Source organism: Thamnophis elegans, chromosome 3 (genome assembly GCF_009769535.1).
Source record: "Thamnophis elegans isolate rThaEle1 chromosome 3, rThaEle1.pri, whole genome shotgun sequence".
In the NCBI taxonomy this organism is placed as follows: Eukaryota; Metazoa; Chordata; class Lepidosauria; order Squamata; family Colubridae; genus Thamnophis; species Thamnophis elegans.
The window spans coordinates 97,981,484-98,008,849 of NC_045543.1; the positions used below are offsets into that span (position 1 = coordinate 97,981,484).

Here is a 27,366-nt window from a genome sequence, read left to right on the forward strand (position 1 = left end):
TTACACCAGCTTGAATGTATTATTTTCAAAACAGAGCAAGCACATTTTTAAATGAAATGTCAGTATTGTTCCTGTTTATATTGATGATTTTTTTGTTGAAAAAACACAATTTTCATTGGTTTTTCTCATTCTGTTTTTTTTAGATGCTGTAAAATAGCCATTTGTGTTTATTTGATATAGAATTGTACAAACTGTAGTTATTTATACAGAGACATTTATAACACTTTTATAAATGTCTTATATTCTGAATAAATTTTTAATGCTAAAAGGCTTTCAATCTTCTTTCTTACAGATTACTTTCATGTATTTTGCTGGGGGGGGGATGTAAAAAGCCCTGGATATTTTTTTTGGGGGGGGGAGAATAAAATGTTTCTCAAGCTGAAGCTATTCTATATGTAGGAATATTTTATAGCAAGGGTCTCCAACCCCTTGGGCCACAGCCCAGTGTTGAGCTTCAGGAGTCATGGCCAAGTGCATGCATGCAAAGCTGCATCTCCCCCTTATCCACCACTGCTGGTTCGGAAAATTGGAGACTGCTATTTTATAGCTCTCCTTTCCATACCACTTGGAATGTTTTCTATACCACCATCCCCCAATCTTAGCCTATTCTGGCTATGCAGACTTCAGTGCTAGCTTGAGAATTTTGAGGGTTGATATTTGCACAGCTGGAGGATATCCAACTTAAGATCCACCTTCCACTTTACATTTGTTTAGATGAGTTATGACTGATAATTCTTTAATGCCATACAAGAATGGTGCATAATAATGTATTTCTTATATAACATCACTTTAGAAATGTATTTAGCCACTAAATAGAGAATATGGCACTTTTAAAAACCAATACAGGATAAAATGCTTGAAAAAACAGCTTCTATTGTCTATCTTATTGCAAAATATGTGATCTTCCTGTTGAGCAGGAAGGCATCCTGCAATCAAGAATAAGAAGTTCATAATCCAGGAAAATTTCTGAGCAAGTTCAGCTAAATGTAGCAACATTACAGTTGTTTCTTTTCGAAATACATCTTGGTGAACACACAAAACCATACACATCGCATACTTGGCATCTATCATTTTAAAGACAATTTTGATTTATTTTAAAAATATAAATGGAAAACATATAAGAAGATCCAGAAAATAATAAAGACACTGGTGGCAAAGCAACCTAAGTCATTGAAACTCCCTGTTAAGGGCAAGATGCTTGAGAAGATGGTTAACAATTTAAATACTGCTATCATTTAATGCAGTGGTCCCCAACCCCCGGTCCGCAGACCGGTGCCGGGCCGTGGAGTACCTGGCACTGGGCACGCAGCGCCGGGGGCCATGATCGCTGCAGCGGCCGGGGGACATGATCGCTGCAGCGCAAAGGCTCCTGGGCCGTGCGCAAAAGCTCCTGGGCCGTGCGCAAAGGCTCCAGGGAAGAGAGCCCCGCGCAGGTACGCAATCAATGTGTCGTCGCGAACAACGCCCCTCCACCCCTGCGCGCGCTCAGCGGGCCACGGTAAAATTATCAAAGGCTGACTGGTCCGCGGCGATAAAAGGTTGGGGACCACTGATTTAATGTATGTAAATGTTAGTTGCAGTTTCTATGCAATATGTCAGTTATAAAGTCAAAACAACATACTACAGTTCAGAAACATAGTATTTCAAATTATTTGTTACCACAAGTCCCATTCTTATAGATGTTTCTTTTCAAAATACAAATTATCTTGGTGAACATACAAAACCATACACATTAGATACTTGGCATCTGATTATATTTCAAAGACAATCTTGGTTTATTTTAAAAATATAAATGGGGAAAAAATCTGTCCTCTAACATATAATGGAAGAAATACTCTGCTAGCAAACCCATTGTTCCTCACTTTGGTCAGGATGAAATTTTCTTGCTTTTAAAAATGTTAAACAACAAGAATTAATGATTGCAAAAATCTGCAGTGTCCATTGCCTCAAATCTTCCATAGGTCTTGTCAAGCAGTAAAGATATTTAAACTAAATATATTAGACCACTGTGAAATAATAATCCAAATTCCCAAATGGTTTCTATTACCCACTACTACTGAATTTTTGGTAATAATTTAATTGCCATCTCATCAAAAACAAGCTATTACTATGCAGTGTCATTCTTTTATACTATATAACAGTGAATATTAACAATTGCTTTATTTAAAAACAAAAACACATTAGCATTTTTGATGAGACCAATCACTACCGTGAATTAAGATTGGTCTTTTAAAGAATAAACTAACTTTGGTATAAAAAAAAAAAAAACTAATTTGGACATCAAATTTATATTTCCACTGATATATTTGCCATTATAGAAAGATTTTTACATTTCTAGAAATAATCACAATGCATACTCAATATTCACTTTACAACACTGGACTATTTAACTGATTTACCAATAGAAAAGATGATTTTACAACATTTTACAATATGTTGCAAAAAACTATTTTTACATAACATTAAATTACATTAACAAAACAATTTCAGAAAAACTCATTTCAAAACAGGACCCCAAAATGCAGTTATTTTTCTAAAATTACAGGTTCATTTTAGTTCTCATTTATGATGTATCTTAACCAAATTATAATTACTTTTATCACACCAAAAAGCTTATATGTGTCCAGCAGTATTTTCATCCACCTCCACCCCCAACACACACATTCAAAACTGCATTAGAAACTTTTTTCACATCCATAATTACTTTGGAAACATCCCTTGTTTTAAAAAAATCGCTGCCATCTGTTGCTTAAGGAAAGTCCAAAATCTCCTGGAACATATGGAACAAATTTTAATTGATGAATCCTGATCGCTGAAGCAAAAGACTGATTCTCTGGTGATTCTAAATGCTGGATGTGTACTTCAAACCCATAAAAACAAAGGTCTTTCAAGAACCAGATAAGAAAAATGGGATCTTCTTGCACCATTTCTGACAAATATACTTGAAGAACTAATGAAATGTATACTGAACATAAGCATTGGGGACATTTTGCATCCATCAGTGTTTTCAGCACATAGTAGCAGTTTAAGTTAGATCCCTGCTTCTTGAACAAGAATACCGCATTTCGGTTTTAGTAATAGGCAGCTTTCCTATAAGGAAGCCTTCACAGTGCACATGATTAATCGTACGTATGAGAATTCAAATATAAGAAAGCAGGAACAGAACATCTGAACTGAGTGCTTCATGATTAATAACTACAAAAATATCCATGTTCCACATACTTCATCTAGCATAGGAAAATCAAAATCTACACATCTAACCAGAAAAGATCACGAAATGTTTGATCTGAAATTTAAATAGCATCCGAGGAAACACTGCTACCAGACAGAATGTCACTGATCAATTTCAGGCAGGCAGCAATGAAAAAAACAAGAGAGGCACTTACACTATCCCATCACCTCTAGATTAAAATATCAAAGCTGCTTTACGCACATATTCATTAACTCATTCGGCACTTGCTACTTTGTGATAATAACCAAAAAACAGGTAAAAAGTTATATTAATACATCACTGACTGTTGACAGAATACATTATATATTGGACAGCCTTGGAAACAAATCGAAATTTAAACTGAAACAAACATGCACAATTATAAAACAACTATTAAAATTCTCCTTAAATTTAGCCTATAAATCCAGGCAAAAAATGGAGAACAATTGAAGCTGGAATATTTCTTTCAATCTGTTTTCTTAGAACATTTCAACAGTATCGAAAGAAATATTCTGGAACTCCATGCCACACAAAATATTATCTGTAACAGAATAGACGAAGCTCAATAACAAAACCTTTACTAAGAATACACATAGAAACACTCTCCAAAGATGATTTGTCTGTTTTTATAGCAGACTTAACTTGAACTTTAAAGATTCAAGTGGACATACTTAATAATTCAATTAAGTAAGGCAAATTACTAATTGCCATATCCTCTGCTAAACAGCAGTGCAGAATCCAACAGTCAAACGGTATTTTTTTTTTATGGAGATGAGTTCAGATTCATTCACAGATCATTTATTTTTCATTCTTTAAAATGCCCCATTAGAGAAACAAGAATCAGTTACAGACAATGAATTGTCTTTTCTTCATTGATATGTAGAAACCTAAGAAAACCATATGCCTGCATTTTAGAATATGTGATATGCGATATAATATTTAAGCTCTTTGCAAAAAATAAAAAAAACAATTACTAACTGAAGAGGTAAACAATCTGAAACGTTCACAGTGCAGGGCACCCAGGAACTATTATTTTATTTTCCATACTTTAAGACTTGATAAAGTCAAATTAAGGAATACACCCATGTACAATATCTGGTAAAAGTGATAATTATTGCACATGCATGTTAATTTGCTACCTGTATTAAGGCTAGGTTAATAAACCAAAATTAGTCTTAGAGTTCCTGGGAAGCCCTCAATAAAGTAGTAGTCAGTCACTGGATTTTCTTAAGAAATTATTCTCTGCAAAACAGAAAACATTTTCTATATTTAAAAGGAAAGAATGTGTGCCCTATACAAGTTACTTTACCGAGGAAAATTAATCTCACATTGCTAGTATTTCACTTAAGCACCTCATGTTCAAAATACCCTTAACTGTGCCAAAGTTTCTTAATGGCATCACACAAAGGAAGCAGCATAAAACAGTAACATTCCTGGAAATCAAGGTACACTCAGAAGAATATTGGCACTAGCAGCCTGAAATCCAATTTTCAGTGATTGAGAAGTTAGCAAATTAGGCACTTTTATTCAACCTGCATTAAATACTGACCAAAAATTATTTTCACAGATGAAGATTAAACAAAAGAAAATGACATCTTCGTCACCAGTTTTTCAACTATCTTACTTTTAACAAATATGCAAAACCAATTAACTTCATGCTATGAATAAATGCTGAATGCAGTAAGCAGGCATACAGCCACTAGGTTAGTCTATAATTCAATTATTTGCCAAAATGATCAATAAAGAAAACTGAATTTACTTGGGAATTAATCTGCACCTATCTTGCTGTTATGAAGAGGCTTACAATAGGTTAGTTATACGTCAATTTCACTTTACGATCCTTTAACAAGGGAAGGTGTATATTGCAGGAATTTTGCAAGCAAATGGCTATGCTTAACTTTCAAGCCTATTCTAGTTAAATTTCAGAAACCTCATTGAATATTGTGAATCCGAACTGTCACAGTAAGGCTAGAGCACTGAGGAAACAAAATTCAATAGCAGTTTTCATACAATTGTATGTACACACATTCCATCAGTGCATTGGGACTAGGACTACACGTTCCTATGTTTTCCATCCATGTTTTCACTGAAGTAGCACAAAGCATTTTTGAGGCTACTACTCTGAATCAAAACTCAATTTTAAGCCAGACCAAAATACTGAAATAAAATGATTAGAAACCTAGTGAGCAGTACAAGAGCCCTTGTTGTTTGAAGGAAGGGATTAGCCTAGGGTGGGGGTGCCCTTTTGCCAACAATTCCATTACTATGGAAACCCTTGTAAGTCAACTGGTAGTAAATGGCACAGAGTCAATATATGGTGTTTGGAGGGGTGGAAAGAACCAGTTTTGGATAAAATGGATTCAATGATGCTCCTTTTTCCTGATTCAGGTTGTCTGTTCTGCCAATCTGAAACTGGTATAGTTAATTCCCTCTTGTACTACTTTTAGGAGATTTTAAACTCTATAGCTCCATTAGACTAGAAAGCCTCCTCAGACCATCCATGACACTTCTGCCATAGGCAGCGTAACTATAGGGTTTTGAGATTGGCTAGAGCAGGAATGTGAAACTCAATTTCATTGAGGGCCACATCAAAGTTTGTGTTTGAACTTGGGGGGCTGGGATGGGTGTGGCCAGCTGATGGCACTTCTGTTGGGGGCGCCTGTGGTGGCCTGAACGCTGTCAGTGAAAATGGGTTCCCGAGCTCCGTTTTCAGCTGTGACAGTCTGCTGCAACCCTCCGCTAGCAAAAACGGAGCTCGGGAGGGCTGCCCACAGACCTCCTGAGCTCCGTTTTCACTGGCAGAGGCACGCGGGCCAATCTGTCCCTGTTTCCAAGGTGGCTCCGCAGGCCACATCTAAGCATTCTGTGGGCCGCATCCGGCCACCAGGCCTTGAGTTTGACACCTCTTATGGAAGCTATAAGCCACGTAGTTTCGTATAATGTTTTTTTCTTGTACTACTTCCAAAACTAATTTATTCTATCTGCTACAATTATCTCCCTAAACATACATTTTCATATTTTATTTTTAAAAATGCCTGTAATTCTGGTTGGAAACAGTTTAGACAGTTCACTACATGGGGAACAGTAAATGTTATATTAGACACATTCCAATATCAGCACCATCTTCTCACTACAGCTGAAACAACTGAACTACTAAACAGAAAGTAAGATAAAATATCACACTAGTAATACAATTTTAAATCATGCCTATATTTTAAAAAAGTTCCAATACAGTGCAACAATGAAGATGTGGAAAATAATTGATTTGAGTGATATAAGATCCCAGGCAGGACGATTCTCTCAGAACAAAAGGTTGTTTTTCAACATTCTGAATCATCAAATACCTAACTCTTTGCTCAGTACAGAATATTGTTCTCTTCAGAAATCTGTATGTGTTTTCAGCAGCTGTACCGCAAAAGTATCACAAATAAACCATTATCATACATCAGAGCAATTTAAATGTGTAAAAGATTAACACAGGCAAGGGTAAAATACTCCTCCAAAATCTAGACAGACAACAAATGAGTTAAAAATGCCCACTAATGCATAGCTAGGAACTACTAAATGATATACTGGAAGCATTTTTGCAGGTAAAAGCTAGGACTGCATTTAAAGTGCAACACTATATGGTGCTACTCCCATATTACAATGAGAACACAACCTTCCAGTCCACCACTAGGTCCTCGCATTGCTTTAAAACCTGAAGAAAATGTAAAAGTTGGATTTAAAAAACCCACTCAATTGCTCTGTGCCAGGACTCTAGCCAGCTTGTGCAAATAACCAAGCTCAGAGATCAAAATTTTTCATGATCGCATCATGGTCAAACTTGAAGCTCAGAAAAGCACGTGAGGAGAAAGAGAATTTGCAATGACCACTGCATGACACCGATTGTCCATGTTCTAGTTGCTGGTCTTCGCTGAGACAGCACAAATCGCATGCTGTTTCTACATTTAAAAAATAAAGAATTTAGCAGTGAGTGACAAATAAGAATCAAAATAATCTCATACAACCCTTTAAGAAAACTTCAAATATGCAGTATGTATTTCTTAGACATTCGCTAATTAAAAATGGACAGGATGGGGAACTACAATTCAATTATAGTTATATGGTTTTATAAATTAATAAAACTGGATATAGTAGGAGCAGCACAGAAATCTACCTTAGGCAGAGCAGTTCTAAATGACAATGGCCTTTGTCCCAAGATTGGGTCTTTTGCCTCCTTTAAATCCCTATATTCCAACTTAACACTTATTATTAATCTTCAGAATAAGCAGTGACACAACTATAGGTTTGTGACATCTTTAGTAAGACTGATATCATTAACACCTAAAGTACACTGTTACAATAGCCATTTTCTCATAATGGTAGCTTGCAGAATAAAGGAACACAAGTATCACTAATGTTAAACTTTACAGCGTTCCTTGGAATTTATACTTTGAAAGCTATACATTCTTTTTTTAAAGAAATTATAATATTGAATACAGTATTCTATTCAGGAACCACTAACTAATAAAACTGAGCTCATTAGTGTAATGTACTCTAAAAACAAACCATGCCCCCTCGTATTCTTCTGTACTCGGCTTTAGCACTATCATAACAAAATTGTTTTAAACTGTTGTTTAATCTTCCTTTAGGAAATCAATATATGACTATAATGTTGATGAGGCAGGGAGGTTAGTTTTCCCTGTTCAGTTGTAATAGGAAACTCTGACTCGAGCAAGATTTTGCTAGGTTGAGCACTGTAAATTATAGAGCTCTAATCTCAGACATTTAAACTAAGGTACAAAGTTATTTACTGATTAACAAATAAGTAATAGGTACTGAAATATGAATGTTAAATACTTTTATTTTACATTCTGTATTGCCTAAAGTAAAATAATAACACATACCTGTTTCAAAATTATCTTGAAGCTTCCTTGGATGCTTCTTTCACATTTCTAGTTAAGAAAATAATCACATTAAACATTTTCAGAAACTGAAATGTGTGACCCAACCAAAAATATAAACATTTTCATTTATAAAACAGAGAGTCATTAAAGCATGAAGCATTTGCTTAAATTTAAGTGGATTAGGCACTTCATTAGCTGCATCTCCAAATTCTTTATATGATGCACCTTCTAACAAAGTGCTTTTAAACAGACAAAATTTTTTAAAAAACAGAGCCAGTTTGGTCTAGTGGTTAAAGCACCAGGCTAGAAAACAGAAAATACTTAAATTCAAGCAAACATATTTTCATATGCGATCTGTATATTTTTGGGAGCTAATAAATATATCACAAAATTAAAAGAAGTGGAAAATGAGATTTACTCATTTGCCTGGAAACAGCTTCTAACAGGTATTCTTCAAAATACAGTCTGAATTACATGTCACGTGTCTTTGCTCTTTTACTCTCCCACAATCATAGCCTTAAAGACTTTAATTTGAAGTCCCACAAATTGCATTGTACTTGTCTCTCTTGTAGTTTACTATAGAGAGCAGCCTTTCCTTTTACCCCTTCACTTCCTCTTTAATCTTCCTTTTGACTCACACCAAAACATAAACTTTCTCCATTTCTATTATCTTTTTCCTATTTGAAGGGGAGGAGGAGCAATTCTTTTTCAGATGACAGAAAAGTTATGGCAGACCTACCACAACCCAAGAACATTTAACCAAATATACTACCGAAAAACAAAATTATCCAATGCATGTTCATGCTGTGGGACTCTTCCTAGCAACTTAAAATATATATTATTCATAATAGTCAATGCTCCTACACCCATATATTAAGCAGCAGCCTAACAAGATGACTCACACAAAACTATCACAGAATGACGCCAAGATATTCTCAAACACATCTAGCATATTCTCAGATAATATTGACAGAGCACATTCCCCATTTTTCCTATCAAGCCCAGGTAAAAGATGAGGTAGTCCTTAAGATAGCAACACCCAAACGCTACCTCTAAGCACAAAACTTTGTTGGCCAACAGAGAGAGCTGAATACACAGGTTTATATTATGACACAAGCCATCTCAGCAATCAAAGCACTGAAAAAACATTTCCAGAGCCACTGCTGGGACACCCAGTAGATAATGTCACCAGCATACAGTGCTTAATGCAAAAATTATTCCAAATTCCAATTCAAAGCGCTCTCCCATTTGCATTTACTTAGTGCATCTTACCAAAGTTTGGTTCTGTTTGGCTGGCTGACTCTGAACTCCATTTGTTTTCTTTTTTTGATTAGGAGTATCTTGATACTGCTTTTTGCCATTGCCTCGTGCATTCTAAGCAAGTAATGCAACAAAACAAATGAACTAAGGACAGCATTCAACTGAAAATATTTAGTTTTAAAAATATTTAAGTTTACAACAAAATACATCTAATTTAGCAAAGTATATTTATTTTCTTTCATTAATTGATTTGATGCTGCCCAACTCTAAATAAGCCTAAGCAGCTAACAACATACCAAAACAATATAACAAACATTGAGAAATGACAGAATCAAACTCAAACTTTGTCTAAAAAAGCAAGATGACAAACCCAGTAAACCCCCAAACACCCCACCAAAAACTGACATACAATAAAGGGGGCAGCAACCCCTCTAGCCCAAGTGTTCTCAGTTGTTCACCAATGAATATGTTTAGTTTATAGTAAAAATACCTTGCTCCATTTAAAGGGTAAGGATCTGAGAAGTTCAAGAAATTAAAAAAATGTTTGAAACACAGAACTCGATTTTCATCAAACCTGACCTAATAACAATAATTTTTAATAGAAACTCACCTTTAGTTTTAAAGCTTCAGGCATATCCAAATGATTGTTATATGGCTTTGGTTGCTGTAATTGCCTCTGCCTTGTTGATTGGTCTCCCGCGGGTGTATCTGTAAACACCTGCTGACTATAATGGAGTTTGGATCTGATTCATTAAAAAAAATCTTTTTACAAAAGTTCAGAAGACAATTATAATCATGCAATACAACTGCATTAATAAGTCTATTCTATCAGATAGTCATTTAACAGTGTATTAAATTTCTTTTTAGGGCATTATTGCTTTGTTCCAAAGGCACTGAAAAATTGAAAAACAGCCAATATCCAGACACAATAGTATTCCAAATGAGGCCTGACCAAAATAGACAAGGAATGGGAAAATTACTTTCCATAATCTGGACTCTGTGCTTCTTGATATGTTTCAAAATGATATTTGCTTTCTTAGTAGCTACATCACGTTGCTAGCTCATACTCAACTCATAATCTCCTAAAACATACATATCCTTTTCACGTGTATTACTGAAAGACAAGTGTCCACCAGTCTATACAGTGCCTTCTGATTTTAATTTCTAGATGCCTTTTTCCTTGTTAAATTTCACCATTATTTTTGCTCACTGTACAACATATTATGTGTTTTTGAATCTTCTCTTTCTAGGAGCAATAGCTGCTCCTAGTTTTGTATCAGCTATAGCTTGATAATCTTTCTCAATGACTCCAACCAGGTAATTAAGAACAATGCTGAACAGAAAGGATCCAAGACATTGTTCTGAGGCCTTCTACTTGATAGTGTACTTTCCAACTGAACCTCATTTTTATTATTCTCCAAATACAGTAAATCAGCCAATTATGAATTCATCCAAAAGTTGTTCCATTCCATGACCTATTCTATTAGATCATTATTTTACATGCTGTAATATAGTAATATAACATACTTCCATAAATTTAGCACATTAGCTGAAAGAATATATTTTGGCATTATAAATACTTAGTTAACATTTCATTGACATTGGCTTCAATATTAAAAGATGCTGATAAATAATACAAAAATAAATTTGTGGAGTTCCACCCATACAGTATATCAGTAAAGGCCACTTACTACAGCTACATTCTGCCATGAAACAAGTAAATGGCATCTCAAAATATGAACACAAAAAGGTGGAGAGTTATTATTGTTAGACCACAAAAATCTGAGTTACCTCTATCTAAAATATAGTTCCATAATATACAACATAGTCAATTCACAGATGGTCAAATCGGAGAAGTGCCATATTTTTTGGAGTCCAATTCGTCCCCCCCCCCCCAAAAAAAGAGGCTGAAAATCTGGGTGTGTTTTTACTCTGAATGTAGCTTTATGGAAGCTTTTTTTTCAGCCCTAATGAGGTGTTAATTTAGGGCTGAAAAAAAGCTTAGAATATTTTTACTGCAGCATATTGTTGAAAAAATTTCCAGAGGACAAAAGATTTGGATTTGAAGACTGCCTTAAGAGGTACTTCTTTTGTCCAGTTTCTATTTTGGGGAGATAATCTTCTCAAGGGCAAGGCAGAGAGTTCCTGTGACTATGTGATTTCTATTCTTTTGGGGATAATCCCGTTAAGGGCAAGGCAGAGATTTTTCCTACCAGCTGAGTTTTCTTAATTGTTTCCTTCAGGCAAACGCTGGGCTGGTTTGTTGAGTCAGCTCTGTTACATTTTTACTAGGTGCGAAGTGCTTTTGGCTGAACCCCCAAACATCTAGCTAAGCTTATTAAGAGTTTCCCCGGCTGCCTAGGGAAAGAAAAGTGACAAAATGTATCATTTTATTATACAATTGTATTTGCTTGCTTGTCTGGTGATATGGGAATAAAAATGAATACCTGGTAGGCATAATTTTTATTTCCTATTTTCCTCCCCAAAAACTAAGGTGGGTCTTATAATCTGGTGTGTCTCAAAAAAATACAGTATTTGTGCAAAGATAGGACAGCATATTCATACTACAAGTATTTATTTATAAATGTATATATAATCTAAATGAAAACTGCATTTACTGAGTAACAATGTACAATTGATGCTTGGAATAATGATAATAGATGGTAGACAGGAATAGAGAGATAGAGATAGAGAAAGACAGACAAACAGAGGTTAGTTTTTTCCTGGAAGCTTCTATAAATGAACTTTCTCATTTATCTACTGAATATAAAATATTAGAGTTGTGCAAAAATGAAAACATCTTGCTCCCATCTATGCTAACTTCTTATTAATAATGAAAAACTGCATCACAATTTTTCTTTCCCTACATTTAAAAATGGAACAGGAAAGATAATACTTTCTAATGTTGTTATAGGAACTCCAAAATTTCTCATCAGCATGGTAAATAGCTATACTAGGAGACGGAATTATTATCAGTATTGGGTAAGCATAATCAATTATAGCAATGTGAAAATGCAATATATCCAAAAGGCATCAGGATTGGCAAAGCTGATAAATGACATCAGATAAATCATGTCTTAAACTACTATATTTTCGGAGTATAAGACACACCAGAGTATAAGACACACCAAGGTTTTGAAGAGGCAAATTAAAAAAAAAGTTTTTGCACTCTGCAAACCTCCCCAAAACGGCCCATTTTTCGCAAAAATGGGCCAGGTTTTTTGTTTTTTTTTTCAAAAAAAAGGGCATGCTTGTAAAGTGTGGGGGGGGGGCAAAAATGAGCAAAAATGGCCTGTTTTTTTGCCAAAAAAGGGGATAGATAGCCTTTAGGAGGCTTATAGAGTGTTCCTGGGAGTTGGGGGAACAAAATTGGGCAAAATTGAGCCCTTAGGAGCACTCTGAAAGCCTCCTAAAAGCTATGTCCGACCATTTTTGTCAAGGGGGCAGGGTTTTGGGAGACCAAAAAATGCTGTATTCAGTGTATAAAACACACCCAGATTTTCAGCCTCTTTTTTGAGGGAAAATGCCTTATACTCCGAAAAATATGGTATTATTATTCACTTCATTTACAGGGGAAAAAACACTTGCTTTCTATTTGAAAGCAAGTAGCAAGTTTTACAATCAGTTACCTCTGTTTTTCTATACTGGATTTAGGTGGCGTGCTGCTACTAGTGGATGAGAACCCATTGTCACTATCTGAAGAGTCTCCATACCGTCGAGAAAGCCAGTCTCTTAAGGGTCTGTAAAGGGTTGACATTAGAATAGCAATATTCAGGTTTTTGAAGCAGGTTTCAAAACCCTAACCCTTAAAATCTTCAACACAGAAATGGAACATAACAGATTTATTTTCTTCTCTCATTTTGAACGAACCTGATGAAGGGAATGGTCATAAAAAACTGTTAGGTGCCAAACCTAATTTTGACTTCGGTGTCATGTCATTTCTATGGCAAGGCAATTTATCAATTGAAAACCATTCAATATCTGAAACACAGAAAAGAGATTACTTAACAACAGATGACAGATAGAAATAATAACTCCCATTCTAATCAAGAATAAAGCATATCTTTAGGAAACTTTATATCACCAAAAGTATTTGAATTCTTTATACGGAAATGTGCAAGTATTGTCAATACAGGTAGTCCTCACTTAATAACTGGTAATTGAGACTGGCAACTCCATTACTAAGCAGTGTGGCTATAAAGTGAAAAATCACATGGCCACACCAACATGATGGGAGTTTCATCAGTTCTAGTTGCAGCTGTTAAGCGAATCATGTATGATTGTTAAGCACATAATGTGACTTCAACTGTGACTTCCTGACAGCTTTCCCACTGACTTTGATTATCAGAAGCAGTTAAGATACGGCAAGTGGCAATCATGTGACCAAGAGACATTGACCATCATAATTGTGCAACAGTTGCCAAGCACCCGAATCGCAATCACATGACCACAGGGACACTGTGACAGCTGCAAATTTCAGGGCTAGTTGTAAGTCTCCTCGTTCAGCACCAGTGTAACTTTGCGTGGTCACTGAACAAGGACTACCTGTAATGTAAACAAAAGGTTACTACAAAATGATTTCACAAACATTTAGAATCCGCATTCTCATCTCTTTCTGATGTTCTGTTACCTACTGTTTGCAAAGTAAATAGGTGCTGCTACAACAATTTTCTTTATCTCTAATATATGAACATAAATGAATAGTCACCTCCAGATTGGACTGCTTAAATGTATTTTACATGGATCTGTCCTAGAAGAATATCCAGAGGGTTCAGCTGGTGCAGATTGCAGTGGCGTGGGCATATGCACTGCTTAGAACAGCATATTTTATATTTCTGCTCCGCAAGCTCTACTGGCTGCCAATTTGCTTCCAGGTCCAAATCAAGGTGCTGGTTTTAATCTTTAAAGTCCTTCATGCATGGGACTGGGCTATCTGAGTGATCACCTCTCCTTGGTCACATCAGTTCACTTCATTAAATCTGGCAGAGAAAGCATGCTGCGAGTGCAATCAGCTAGGGACTTACATTGGGTGGGTCCCACAAGTGCCTTCTCTGCCATGGCGCCCCCCCCCTTTATGGCTTTCCTCCAAATTAGATTTGCTCCATCCATTTTGACACTTTGGAAGTCCCTCAAGGCCTGGTAATGTTATCAGGCATGGGGCTCCCAGGGAACCAGAGAAATTATTTGATGGTTCCATTGTTGAGGTGGCCATTCTTATCCTTTCTCTACCCAAGATTTGCATATTCATTTTTATAATTTAAAAATAAAATTTCATGTTAAAAAACAAATATCTGTTGTTTTACTCAATTGCTGCATGCCACCCAGAATAGCTTTTGGTGAGATGGGATAGTTATACAAATTTGTTTAATAAATAAATATTGCACCAGATAAGCAATTAAAGATTTAGTTCAGTGAATCTTGGAACTGGACAAGTTGGAAGTGCCACTTCATAAGTGGAAATCATTGCCAGCATATTCATTGAGGACTATCTTAATATACTTTAGGAAGCTCCATGGATATAAAATATCGGTAGTGATATCCTTTGTTGATGATCAAGGCAGCTCAATTATATCAAGAACAGATCAAAGATATAATTCTTCAGTCTACTAGCACACTCCCAAATCAGCACATTCCTTTACTCTACTTTAAAGTTAGCAGATGTATCTCCCAGAGATAACAATGTGACAAAAATAAAATAAAATAGCAAGGCCAAAGATTAAAACCAAGGCTAATATTTCCTATCTCCTGCTCTGGCTACTTGGGGACAGCAGGGCTCTGAAAACAGTTCACCTTGCATTGCTCTGCCTAAGGAAAAAATAATTTTACATAAGGAAAAACTATCAGACCTGGATTGTAAAAATTCTGACTACTACGATACTTTGCTGGCATCTAATAGTCATCCAGATTTCTACAATTTAATTTTGGTAGATCTAATGTAAAGGGAATACCGTGAAGGTTTATATCAAAATGCATGACATTGCTCAATAATCTTACAATAGCATTAATTTCTTAGTAACTGAGCATTCAATTACAGTTGGAAAGGTAAATTTACCCGAATCTCTCTTCTTGTTTTAGGATTAAATTTTGTGTCCTTTGGAATGCCCGGGATGATATACAATCGTGCTAGCTGATCATTGATTCTTAATTCAATATCATCTTTATTAATAAAATCTTTTATATCAAAACCGGTTTCTTCAAATACCTGAAAAAAGGATAAGATGAGAATAAAATTTATGCACACATTTTAGGAATAAAGCAACCTGTTGTTTTATTGGTTGAAAAGGTAAGAAATCTGATTCATTCCTAAATGTTTTGCTATAAAATTCTGGCTCGATTATGATGTTATCTGACCAAAATTGTAACTCTTTCCTACAGCTTTACGAAAGCAAAAAAGATATGTGCAGAACTACCAAACTGTCGAACTGTCATGTCCAGTGATGGCTTCTGGAGAAGGGAAACACCACTGACTCTGATTAGACACCACTGCTCACTTGCTCTTATCACTTAACTCTTCATGGACTTAATCACATATTATCACCCAGGAAATTTAATTTCAAGTAGGAGGCAATAATGTAATTAACAAATACCCTTGGTACGTTTGGAAATCACTTGCAATGATGAAACCTGAAGCACAGATAAATCACAACTCAAATAAAGGCACCAGGATCTATTTAATGTAGAAAGTGTATAAGTATCTTGCATGTACAATATACAATATGCATGCTCTATTCCTGAGACAATATGCAGTATTTATGTGGTTTCAAAGATAACACCAACTTGATATTTAATATTATTATGTATTCTAAAAATCTTTTCAATTAAAAATGTTTGGATATTAGCAGGATGAATTGCCAAGCCTGAAACTGGATTGTAACTTAGCCCCAAGGCTGCCAAGTTTTGCTAGTTGGTCAACTACATAACAAGAGCCACACAGACAGCAAGAATATCCTCAGACTAATGAAGACATGCATAAACAGACATGCTTGCCTTCCAGTGAAGATTTATAAAGGGCAGAGCTGCTAAGAAAGGAGATTGTTGGTTGATTGGTTGGTGTGGTTGTGTTGCACTGTGTGTATCAAGAAGCAAGAACTGAAGCTGCTAGAGGAAAGACACAGTGTTGGAGAAAGGAACCTTGGAGGAAGGGGGAATGTACAGTTGAGGGCCCAAGAGAAGCCTGCAGAATCAGTGAGATCCGTAATGCTGATTGACTGGCAAAAAGGACTGAAGACGAAGGACAGACCAAGAATCAGTGCAAATAATGGTGACTAAGGTGCTGCTTTCCAAGAGGCTCAACTTATTTTTCCCTCTTTATACCTCCTATATGCTGTAGAAAAGGCTAAGAGGTAAAAATAAAAACACTGTTTGAGCTGTGAAAAGAGTCAACATAATAAAGGAATTATTAAGTATATGAATAAAGGAACAGACAGGTGTAGTAGATGAGGAACTGCAAGAAACTGTATGGTTTGTTATGCTAACTAACTACTGTCTACATCTTCATATGTATGCTGTTATTATTTATAAAGCTTCACTTTGGAGAATAGCAGCGCATGTTTGCCTGGATAAATTCTTACCCCTTTCCCATCCTCCAACAGGAATATGTCAAACAATGTAATAAACAGAATTACCTCTCTGGCAGCACAGTCATGTGGAGCTTCCTCTTTATTCACTTTTCCTTTTGGAAAACCCCAGCCAGATTTTGCTAAATAACCCTGAACTAGTAGCACCTGCAAAACATAAATATTCAATCATAATTAAAAGATTATAAAAGGGGGAAAAAATCAACTCATGATAAATACACACAGAGCTTAAAATACACAAGAGCTAGATACTAAAGTCTGAATTAAAGTTAAAAAATCAAAACAAAACCAATAACATACACACTTCTTCCATTACAGTAGGGAAATATACGTGGAAGATCAGCATTCGCGGATTGCCTTTAAGAGTCAACAGTTAAATCACTGTCAATTCCATTCAACCAAGCTAAAAGGAAAACGCCTTACATTTTCAAGGGTCTCATCAAGAATGATTGCACCATAAGTTGGCACTCCCATTTTGTACTCTTTCCATTCATCTAAAACCTTCTGCACATCTTCGCCTTGAGGAAGTAAAAAAGGGCAGTGGCTGAAAAGTACAGGGAGTCAAGGAAATCCATTGACCAAAACACATCTCAAAACATCAACCACATTTCTACTGCTTTTTTCTTTCCCTCAGCATGCTGCTTTTAGTAATTAAAAAAAAAAGTTCTTTTGCTGATTCACTACTGGATAGGATTTAGTGTCCATGATAATTAAAAACAATTTGGAAAATCCAGCTGACTGTGGAGTCACTTGCCCTAGTCATCTGTACAAATTGCAATATCCTTTAACTCTTATTTACTTATTATTACCCATGGCCCGAATACCTCCAGCTGTATCCTCAGAAGCCCTTGCATTTACCAGTCTTTTTGTTTAGTTTATTTAGTTTACTGAGTTTACTGCAAAAGAAATTTCTGTTCTTTCTTTTCTATATAAAAAAAAGAACTCTAAGTGATTTGTTCTCAACAAACTCTTCAAAATTTCTTTAATATTTCTTTCCCTTACCATATGGGGACACTTTTTTTAAAAGCCTATCTCATAGCAGCCATTTTACAATAATTTCAATTGCAGTTTCTCTCATTTTGAAATGTGTTTCATGGGAGTTAAAATGTTGGGAAACTCTGTTCTAAGTAACCATAAGAACATTAAAAATCTTAAGACATTCCTTAGCAATTTTTAAAACCACCAAGACTAAGTGTAAAAAAAAAAAAGCCAGCTTATGTAATATATCAAATTTATAATAAAAAAAAAAAAAAAAACAAAAAAATATGAAAATTTATAATATGAAAAAGCTGGCAGTAAACAATTTTAGAGTGGGATACTAAGTGAAACATCATGTAACTCTGACGGACTTTCAATATCATTCCCATTCTGTCATTAAGCAAGTCACTGCCGGTCATGAAACAAAGGCTCTCATGACTGTGAGTTGCAATTTTATTGCTGGCTTCTCTAATTGTGAAGTGCCTGAAAGTCAATCTTGTAACCCTGGGGACCCTGTGATGGTCATAAATGTGAGGACTGACCATACTTTTACTTGTTCAGTGCTGTCGCTATTTTGAATAGCCACTAAACAGGTCAATTGTTCAATGAGATCTACCTTAGTCACCAATAATTACCAAAAGATACTTTTATAATGCTTTTAGATGAAGCTGATTAGATCAATTTCAGTTTTAAGAAAAAAAATGGTTTGGCTGTCTCTTTGTTGACCCATGAGAGCAGAAATGAAAATGATAAAAAAAAAGTATAATCTCTCTATTTAAAAAACCCTATTCCTTTTTAACAAATATTGCAGAACTTAATAAACCTATGGCTACAACCCTTCATCTTGAAATAGTTCTTTGATATATTTCTAGTTAGTTATTATATTTACACAAAACACTGGGTTTTCAAATCCAGGGTAAATAGGATATCCTGCTACGAACATTTTCACAAAATGCAAATGTATTTAACAGCTGGTATTTGAATAAATGTATAAAATAGGTAATAAATTATAAAAGTGAAAAACAGTAAGTTCAAACCAAAAGCAGAACACTCAATCAGCCACCTAACTGGGAAAATGCCTTCCCGCATTAAGCATTTTAATCTGGAGTGAATTCCTAGACCAGAGTTCCCCCACCTTTGTGGGTTTGCAGATTGGCTGGGGGAGGGGATGGTTTACATGCATGGAGGTCAAGTGGGCATGCATGCAACTCCATTTGCACGAGCAGCAGCCACACACTGCTTGAGTAAATGGAGCGCACGCACACACCCACTGCTCACACGAATGGGGATTTACACGTGCACACGCTCACTCGCCACTTCCTGTGCCCCATTTCGAAGGTTCAAGGCCTGGTAGTGGGCTGCGGTTTGGGGGTTAGGTACACAAGTCCTAGACTCTCAAGTGTCTAAATGTACAGTTAATTAATCAGGTGAAATCAGCATAAGAAAATAGTTTGATGGAATTGTATATCCTAAAACAGGGGTCCCCAATCCCTGGCTAGGGCCTACTACCAGGCCTTGAGCCTTTTCAGCCCCCTTGAGGGCAGGAGAAGTGATGGGCAAACAGGCATGCACATCCTCACTCAAGTTCCCCAACCTTTACAGCTTTATTGACCTACCGAGGAGTAGGGGTATCAATGGAGTTGTAGATGCACACATGCTTGCCCACGCCCCCCCCAACTAGTCCATAAAGCCAAAAGATTGAGGAATTCTGTCCTAAAACATATGTATTGACTATTCACTTGACTCCAAATTAATTTGCAGTTTCTGAACTTTCAAGTTATAAGGCTTCATTCTAAGGAATTCAGGAACGATTTCTTTCCTTTCTTCCAGCAAGATAACACTGTGCTATATAAAGCATTAATTTAACACTTAGCAGGATAAGGTTTTCAGTAGCCTTGGGATACATCCTCATCTCCTTTTCTTTCAAAAGCATTAAATTTCATGCCAAGACTTTAAAGTGTTGATTGTCTTGAAACTAGTTTACTTGTTTCAGTTTATACTATCTAGAAGTTACATACTATATCTGCAAACACCGTTAATTCTATTTTATACTTCCAAATTATTACTGCAAATAAATTATTATACAACTTCAAAAATAAATCTATCGGAAAACTGGTGTGCAACAATACGAAGTCCAATCCTGTGGTCACGGAAGTTAGAAACATGACTTACTTCATTTTAAAATGCAAAGAAACCAAAAACACATTACTGTCTAATAAGCATTCTCTAATTCAGATATATAAGAGAAACTGACCATGATTAGTTAAAAGTACATTTAATCCCGAGCTTCAACATACACATGATGCTTCCACAAAATAAATTTCCAGATTCAGTTCAGTAGAGAGGCAATCTATATTCTTTAACAATAGTTGAGTTCAATATATTATGGTTGTTCATTTTTATATATTTAAACTCAGCCTTTTGAAATGTTGATCCATAATTTATGGCAGGAATAAGCAATTATTTTCAGCCTGGAGGTCACACTTTTGTTTACGGCTTGTCCTATACCTGAAGGGAGCTGCTGCTATTATTATACCGTATATACAACAAAGTAAAATCACGGGTGACAGTTCTTTAGCTGGTGTTGGCCTTCATAGCGTTTTTCCCAAGAGCCCAGGTTGTTTAATGTATTAGGCTAGTATACATGCAGATCCAAGCAGTATAGCCTTTTGTAATTCACAGATGGAAAATCTGTCAATGGCATATTTTCTAAGCGCTGTCCAAGACTTTTTCGTATGGCATCCAGTGCAGTGGTGGGTTCTGACCAGTTCGGCTAAACCCGTAGTGATTTGGCAGCCTGCCATGCCTCCGAACTGGCTCTCTGGGCGGTGCCATAGGTGCTGCCATCTTGTTTTTGGCTTCTGCACATGCGCAGAGCAATTATTATTGCACTGCTCATGCGCACATAGTGTGCATGCATGTGCAGTACACATCAAGTGTGCAGCATACTCACAAGCAAACCAGCAGTAGTGACTGCTGGAACCCACCCCTGATCCAGTATGCCAATTATTGTCAGTTTATAGAATAATCTTTCAACTTCAATTTTCAGAACTTGATACTTTGTGATCTTCCCAAACCTTTATACTATTCAACTATCCCGTTATTTCCACAGCAATTATTCAGTTTTATTTCAACCATAGCTAAATCTGGTGTAATATACATCAAGAATTAATCAATTTGCATTTGGAAATCCCACAATATTTTAATTTATTCATTTTCAACTACACTTTCAACTATATACTCTCAGCAATTTTTCATAACCAGCACATAATTTTTACATATGTTTCACTGAATCATTCTGATGCCTGTTTGTCACTGTTTATAGTCAGTTTGTGCAACCTTCTTGCAGAAGTGGAGTATCTGATCTATTATTTTTCTACTTCTTTGCACAATCTGTACTTTGAATTATTTGGTCATTTTTCAATTCTGGTCTTGATTGCATTAACTGTCTGAGCAGCCAAAAATCAAGCCTTCGGCTTCTTTTTTGAATGTTCCATTTGTAAAACATCTGTTTTTATCTTTTCCCCTTGATCTTTTGAAGAAATTGGCCATGTAATGCTTTTCTTTGCCAGCGTTCGGCTCATGTTTTTATGAAATTATTTTGATGTTTTGTTTCTTGTACATTAAGTTCCAATTTTTAATTTGTCCTTGGCTACCTTTTACATAATCAGCCAATGCATGTTTTTCTTCCTTCCTTCCTTTGTCTTGATGTAATCCCCTGCTTCTATTTCTGTGGTGCAAGTATAATTATTATTGTTGTTATTGTTGTTAAATTTATAAGCAACGTGATTCCCAGCCACTCTGAGTGGTTTGCATAGATTTTCCAATGCAACCTTTTTCCTACCTATGTTTTAATATCATTTGTATGTTAAACAAAACCACATAGAAAGGATATCAGCTTTAGCAAAATCTCTTATCCCACACTGAGGTAATCCTGGTGTATTCTGCATGTAGAAATCCAGGTAAAACCAATGGGCAAGCTCAATCTGAAAACAGACGCGAATTGCATTGTCTCGTTCTTCACTTGGGATGTGCAAAATAAATCGACTGTCAAAAGTAAAAAATAAATGTAAGAAATAAATATATTGTTATTTTTGTGGTTAAAATACAACATAAATGAATTCAATACAAGTCCATGGTGCAAAAAGATTTAAAAACTGGGACAGGCAAGTTTGAGGTATCTGGAGACTATATTAATTCTGAACAAATGCCAATGGCTGAAACTAAGATCTATGGTGAGGCATTCCAAAATTTGGTATAAAAATTAATACACCACCAAAACCAAGATTAGTGAAATCTGAAGATTCAATTTCTTTAGGATAATAGTTCACAACCTGCAGCTCCACAAGCATGCAGTTCTTTGGTATACCCTGAGACTCTTCAATCCAGGAGGAAAATAAAATAATTGTTATTATTATATTTCTTCATCCCACCGCCACACACTATATTGTCAATTCAAATCAGCAAACATACCTAATACTACTGCCTCCTATTTGCCCCACAGAAACAACCCTGTGAGATGGGTTGAGCCAAAAGAGCATGACTGTTCAAAGTCACCTAGCTGGCGTTCAATCATTATTCGTTTGTTCATCCATCCATCCATCCATCCATTTTATATGGCCATCTAACTCACTCACTGTGACTCCAGGTGGCTTACAAAAATAAAACACCAACTATAAAACCCAATAAACCCCTGGCAACAACAATCAAACCAGCTAGCTGATAACACTCTATATCACCCTGGGTTCCCAGGCTACTAGCAAACTCTTGTCTTCAGGGCCTTTCGAAGGAGGCCTAGAGTTTACAGTCTTCTGATTTCTAGGCCAGCACCTTAACTTCTGTACCACACTGGCTCCTTTAATTTAAACTTTAATTTAAAGTTACACTGCTTCAGAATTTTACTTTTCCTTGTTCCACCTACTTACTGGGATGTGGCCCGTACAAGTGTTTTCCATAGGACAAATAATATACTCTTCCATAAGGATAAGTTGTAACAACATTTTGAATAATTTACTGTTACTCTCTTTGAGCTTAACACTGATAATGTTGTGTAAATTATTACTGTAACTATAGAATGATGAATATGAATGTAATTGTTAAACTATTAGAACAAATTATCAAATTAATATTTTCCATTTTTCATCAACTGGGAAAAATTCAGGAATCTAACAACAAATCAAATCTTAGAAATCTGTAGTCTGCGCAATACTGTTTATAAACTATAAACTAAATAGTTTTTTAAAAAGTTATTACCAGTCAGAAGCCATTTTCATTGTAACCAACAGTTAACTAGACATTCAATAGCAAATTATATCAAATACGGACATTTATGTATTCCATTTATATGTCACTAAATCTACTAGGGCCTCCCAGCATTTTTTTTTTAATCTTGAAACAGTTCAAAATGGGCTGTCACCTTTTTCGATTACAGTTTCCTTAACTAAATGTTTGTTCTATAATTACATTTTACAAGCAATTATTTAATGGACACTTAATTTAATTGTAGATATGTACTTGTATCCGAATAAGACCAGCCCAAGAGGCATCTCAACTTTTATCTAACATAAGACAATTCCTCTTCAAAGATCATGGCTACCAGTTAGTGATACTAACTTTAATACATTTGCAATCCAATCCATCACACTTCTTAATAATGTTTAACTTTGTCAAAAGTTATTTTACATTTCCCATCCCTTTTTAAAGAAACACCCTGCCCAACAAAAGCAAAACAGAATAATATTCTCCTTGCCCTTTCTCCCGAGTTTTATTGCAAGTTGGTCCTTTGGGGCAGCCCTTAAAGAGCATTCGGAGACTTCAGCTTGTTCAGAATGCAGCGCTGCGCGAGCGATCGTGGGTGTACCTCGGTTCACCCACGTAACACCTATCCTCCGCGAGCTGCACTGGCTGCCTATTGGTCTTCGGATACGCTTCAAGGCGCTAGTCGTCACTTATAAAGCCCTTCATGGTATTGGACCTGGGTACTTGAGAGACCGCCTGCTGCCAATTGCCTCAATAGACCGATCAGATCCCACAGATTAGGCCTCCTCCGAATTCCATCCGCCGGCCAATGCCGACTGGCGACTACCCGGAGGAGAGCCTTCTCTGTGGCTGCTCCGACCCTCTGGAACAGCTCCCCGTGGAGATTCGAACCCCTCACCACCCTCCAGGCCTTCCGCAAAGCCCTTAAAACCTGGCTGTTCCGACAGGCCTGGGGCTAAAGAGCTTTGCCCCCCTCCTCGAATGGTATGGTTGTTGTGTGTTTTTAAATTGTGTATTATGTTCGTCTTTTTATCCCCTGTTTGTACCCCCTTCCCTGACCGAATTGTGAGTCGCCCTGAGTCCCCTTCGGGGAAAAGGGCAGCATATAAATGAAATAAATCCTAATCCTAATCCTTTTGAAATGTGGCTCAGTTAATTAAATAACTTAAGTATCTAAAGTATGGTAGCTATTAAACCACACTATATATAACTGTGAATATCCAAAAACTTAATTACTAACTAACTAAAGCTTTGCATTCATATAATTACAAAGAGCTACAAACTTATCCTGGTGGCTACTTAATCTAATCAATATTTTTATAATCAATTAAGTCAGAATTGAACTAAAATATCTGATTTAGCCTTAGGCCTTTTGTTTTATCCTTCATTTAAGATGCATAAGGTTTAATGGATATTTCACCTCTATTGGTTCTCTTCCACAATAAATGTTTAATGCTTTTTGATCAATTTCTTAATTAAAGCTGGTTTAGAATGTTCCCCATTTTAAAAGAATGTAACCTTTTTAAATAAGTTAGGGGGTGGTTGAAAGGTTTTAAAACAATTTCAGAATTATTGGAAAACTGAGCACTCAACGGAACAGCAAAAATGTTTGAAAGGAGGGGAAGGAATTAAAAGATCAAAACTCATTTTATAGAGTTTATTAAGTGGATCTTATTGGAGGTTCAGATTGCACAAAGCCACAATCTCTAACTTAACGGGTTGCAGGAATCCAGTCATTGCTGCAAGTAAATCATGGTTTATGGCTTAACCTTGTGTGGAAATCCAGCCCAACTGCAGTTTGTTTTAATAATTCAGGAATTACGGCTCAGCGTAATGGATGGACCATCCATTCCATACAGGTATGGTCATACACAAACACCCCTCCGTCCAAGCACTTTAATTTAACATTATTTCACCGAAACCGAGGCAACTGTGGGGGTCCCTTGAACCGCTTTACTACCGCACCGAGGGGGTGGAGGGGGCGGCAGGCATTTTTTTTTGGGGGGGGGGGAGGAGAGGACCGCAGGGGCCGGTCCCCGCTGTTTTTTTTCTGGGCGGGAGCGTTTACCTGCACAAGTCGTCCAAGACGCTGCCGGGAATCTCAGGGCGCTTGGTATCCATGGAGAAAGAGCGCAGCTCATCCCGACTCAACGAGGCCCGAAGAGCGCACGATACAGGCCGGAGGGGCAAAACCAAACCAGGCGAAGGGAGCGAAGGCGGGAGCTCGCCGATTCCATCCCATAGGGGAAGAAGGGGGCTTCGGAGAGAGCCAATCGGATCCGCCGACGTTCGAAGGGGGTGGAGTTGAGAAGAAATCGTAGCCAATCATCGTGACGTAACCAAGAAAAGAGCTACTAAGAAAAGAGCTTCCAAGGCGGGAAGGCGGTTCACTGCTGCAAGCAACGGGGACGGGAGGGAAGCGGTGGAGAAGAGGGAGCCTTTCTAGAGGGGACGGAGTGTTTGGGGCGCCGATCCGGCGTCCTTAAAGACAAGATTACGGATTAAAACTTCTTGCAGTTGCAGTTCTTTCCCGTGGTTTGGCCACCGGCTTTGCCCATGCTTTGCATCGTAGGTAGTTCCCGAGGCTGAAGCAAAGCCAGAAAGATTCCTAATTAGCCGGTTAATTCCCCAATACTGTAGCTTGTAATTAAAGCTGGATTCGTGAGGTCTTCCTTTTTTCTCAAAGTGTTCCTGCTTATTCGTTTTAGTGATTGTTTATTTTATTTATTTATTTATTAGTTTGTCACTCACTACAAGACAACAGGAATAAGAATAAACCTGAATAAGAACACAGGAAATGGGTACAAATGGGGACTTTGGGACAGGGATGTTAGGCACGCTGGTACGCTTATGCACACTCCTACTGACCTCTTAAGAATGGAGTGAGGTCAACAATAAGACAATTTAAGGTTAAAGTTAGGGAGGTTTGAGCATGCAACAACAGTCATTTAGTGGGTTTCAGGCAAGGACCACTCTTGCTGAAGTCGTATTTCTGCAATCGAGTTCCGAGCAGTTTATCTTAAGTTTGTATCTCTTGTTTGCTCATGTATTATTGCAATTGAAGCTAAAGTAGTCAATAACAGTAGGACATCGTAGCAGACAATTTTGTGTTCTACATTTGGGTCAGATTGTAGACGGTGTAGCTTTTAGTTGTCCAAGTCCAAAATTTCAAGCTTGTGGCATAAGGTATTCTGTTGCGAGCAGAGGAGTGGAGTATTCTTCTTGTGAAATACCTCTGGCCTTGCTCAATTGTGTTAATGTCCAATATATAGTGCGGATTCCAGACAAGCTGTATTCGAGTTTTGGTCTAACAAAGGTTTTGTATGCCCTAGTTTGCAGTTCATATAAGATGCCCATGCTTAACTTAAGGGTGTTTGCTGAATCCAGTTTTCTGGATTCAGAAAACTACCCACTTAATGAATAAGCTGGATCACGTGAGAAAAAAGGAACAGAGCTGGGACAGCACCCTTGTCTACAACATGGTTGGCTAATTTTAGTTTAGTGTCTCGGCTGAAACTAGCCAATGGGCATAGATGATCCAGATGCTAGCCTGTTCTACAATGAGAAAGGGTGCTGAATTACTGTATTATAGTTTCCCTAGCTCTTTTTATAAACTATATATGCATTAGGCAATAAAAAAATACATCTTGGACCAGAATTTTCCTTTTTTTTTTTTAAGTAGCTCCACAAAGGAGTTTTTACCTTAGTTTGAAGTGGGTATTATAACACTTAATGTCATTCTGGCCATCTAAACAAAATTTGTTTCACATGTCATTAATTGGATGAGTAATCACATGGGATTTTCAGAGGACTGTATAAATTGTAAATGTATCACTGAGTCCCTTATGTTCAGTGGAAACAAGATAGGTGCCAATAGATTTGCAATCTAAAATTGAAATTCTAGATGCATTTACTCAGAAAATATGCTCCCGTGAACCTAGTGGTGACTCATACTAATATGCTTATTTGAACCATAGTTCATCCCTATTTTTAGAAGTTTAGAATATTAAACAATATCTTTGGGAAAGATGTTACGATATTTCACAATAATATAGTGGCACTAGATATTGTTTTTCTTTTTTTTCTATCTGATTACAATATAGTATTACATTGTATTTTATGTAAAACACCACTATATATAGGTTAGATTTTTGTTTCAACCTTAACTCTAATCCCTTTGGCATTGTTATTT

General features: G+C 36.6%; 1 protein-coding gene across 1 annotated transcript; it reads right to left on the bottom strand.

The window, feature by feature from the left end:
• Positions 1-5,945: 5,945 nt before the first annotated feature.
• DCP2 (decapping mRNA 2) lies at positions 5,946-25,379 on the bottom strand. The gene is given in 14 exon segments (XM_032214324.1): positions 5,946-7,155; positions 8,101-8,134; positions 9,215-9,221; positions 9,359-9,474; positions 9,971-10,103; positions 12,990-13,100; positions 13,231-13,258; positions 13,261-13,341; position 15,000; positions 15,413-15,562; positions 16,986-17,084; positions 17,361-17,488; positions 21,811-21,962; positions 25,243-25,379. Coding segments are annotated over 14 exon segments (1,251 nt in total). The 5' UTR covers positions 25,296-25,379; the 3' UTR covers positions 5,946-6,997.
• Positions 25,380-27,366: the final 1,987 nt, after the last annotated feature.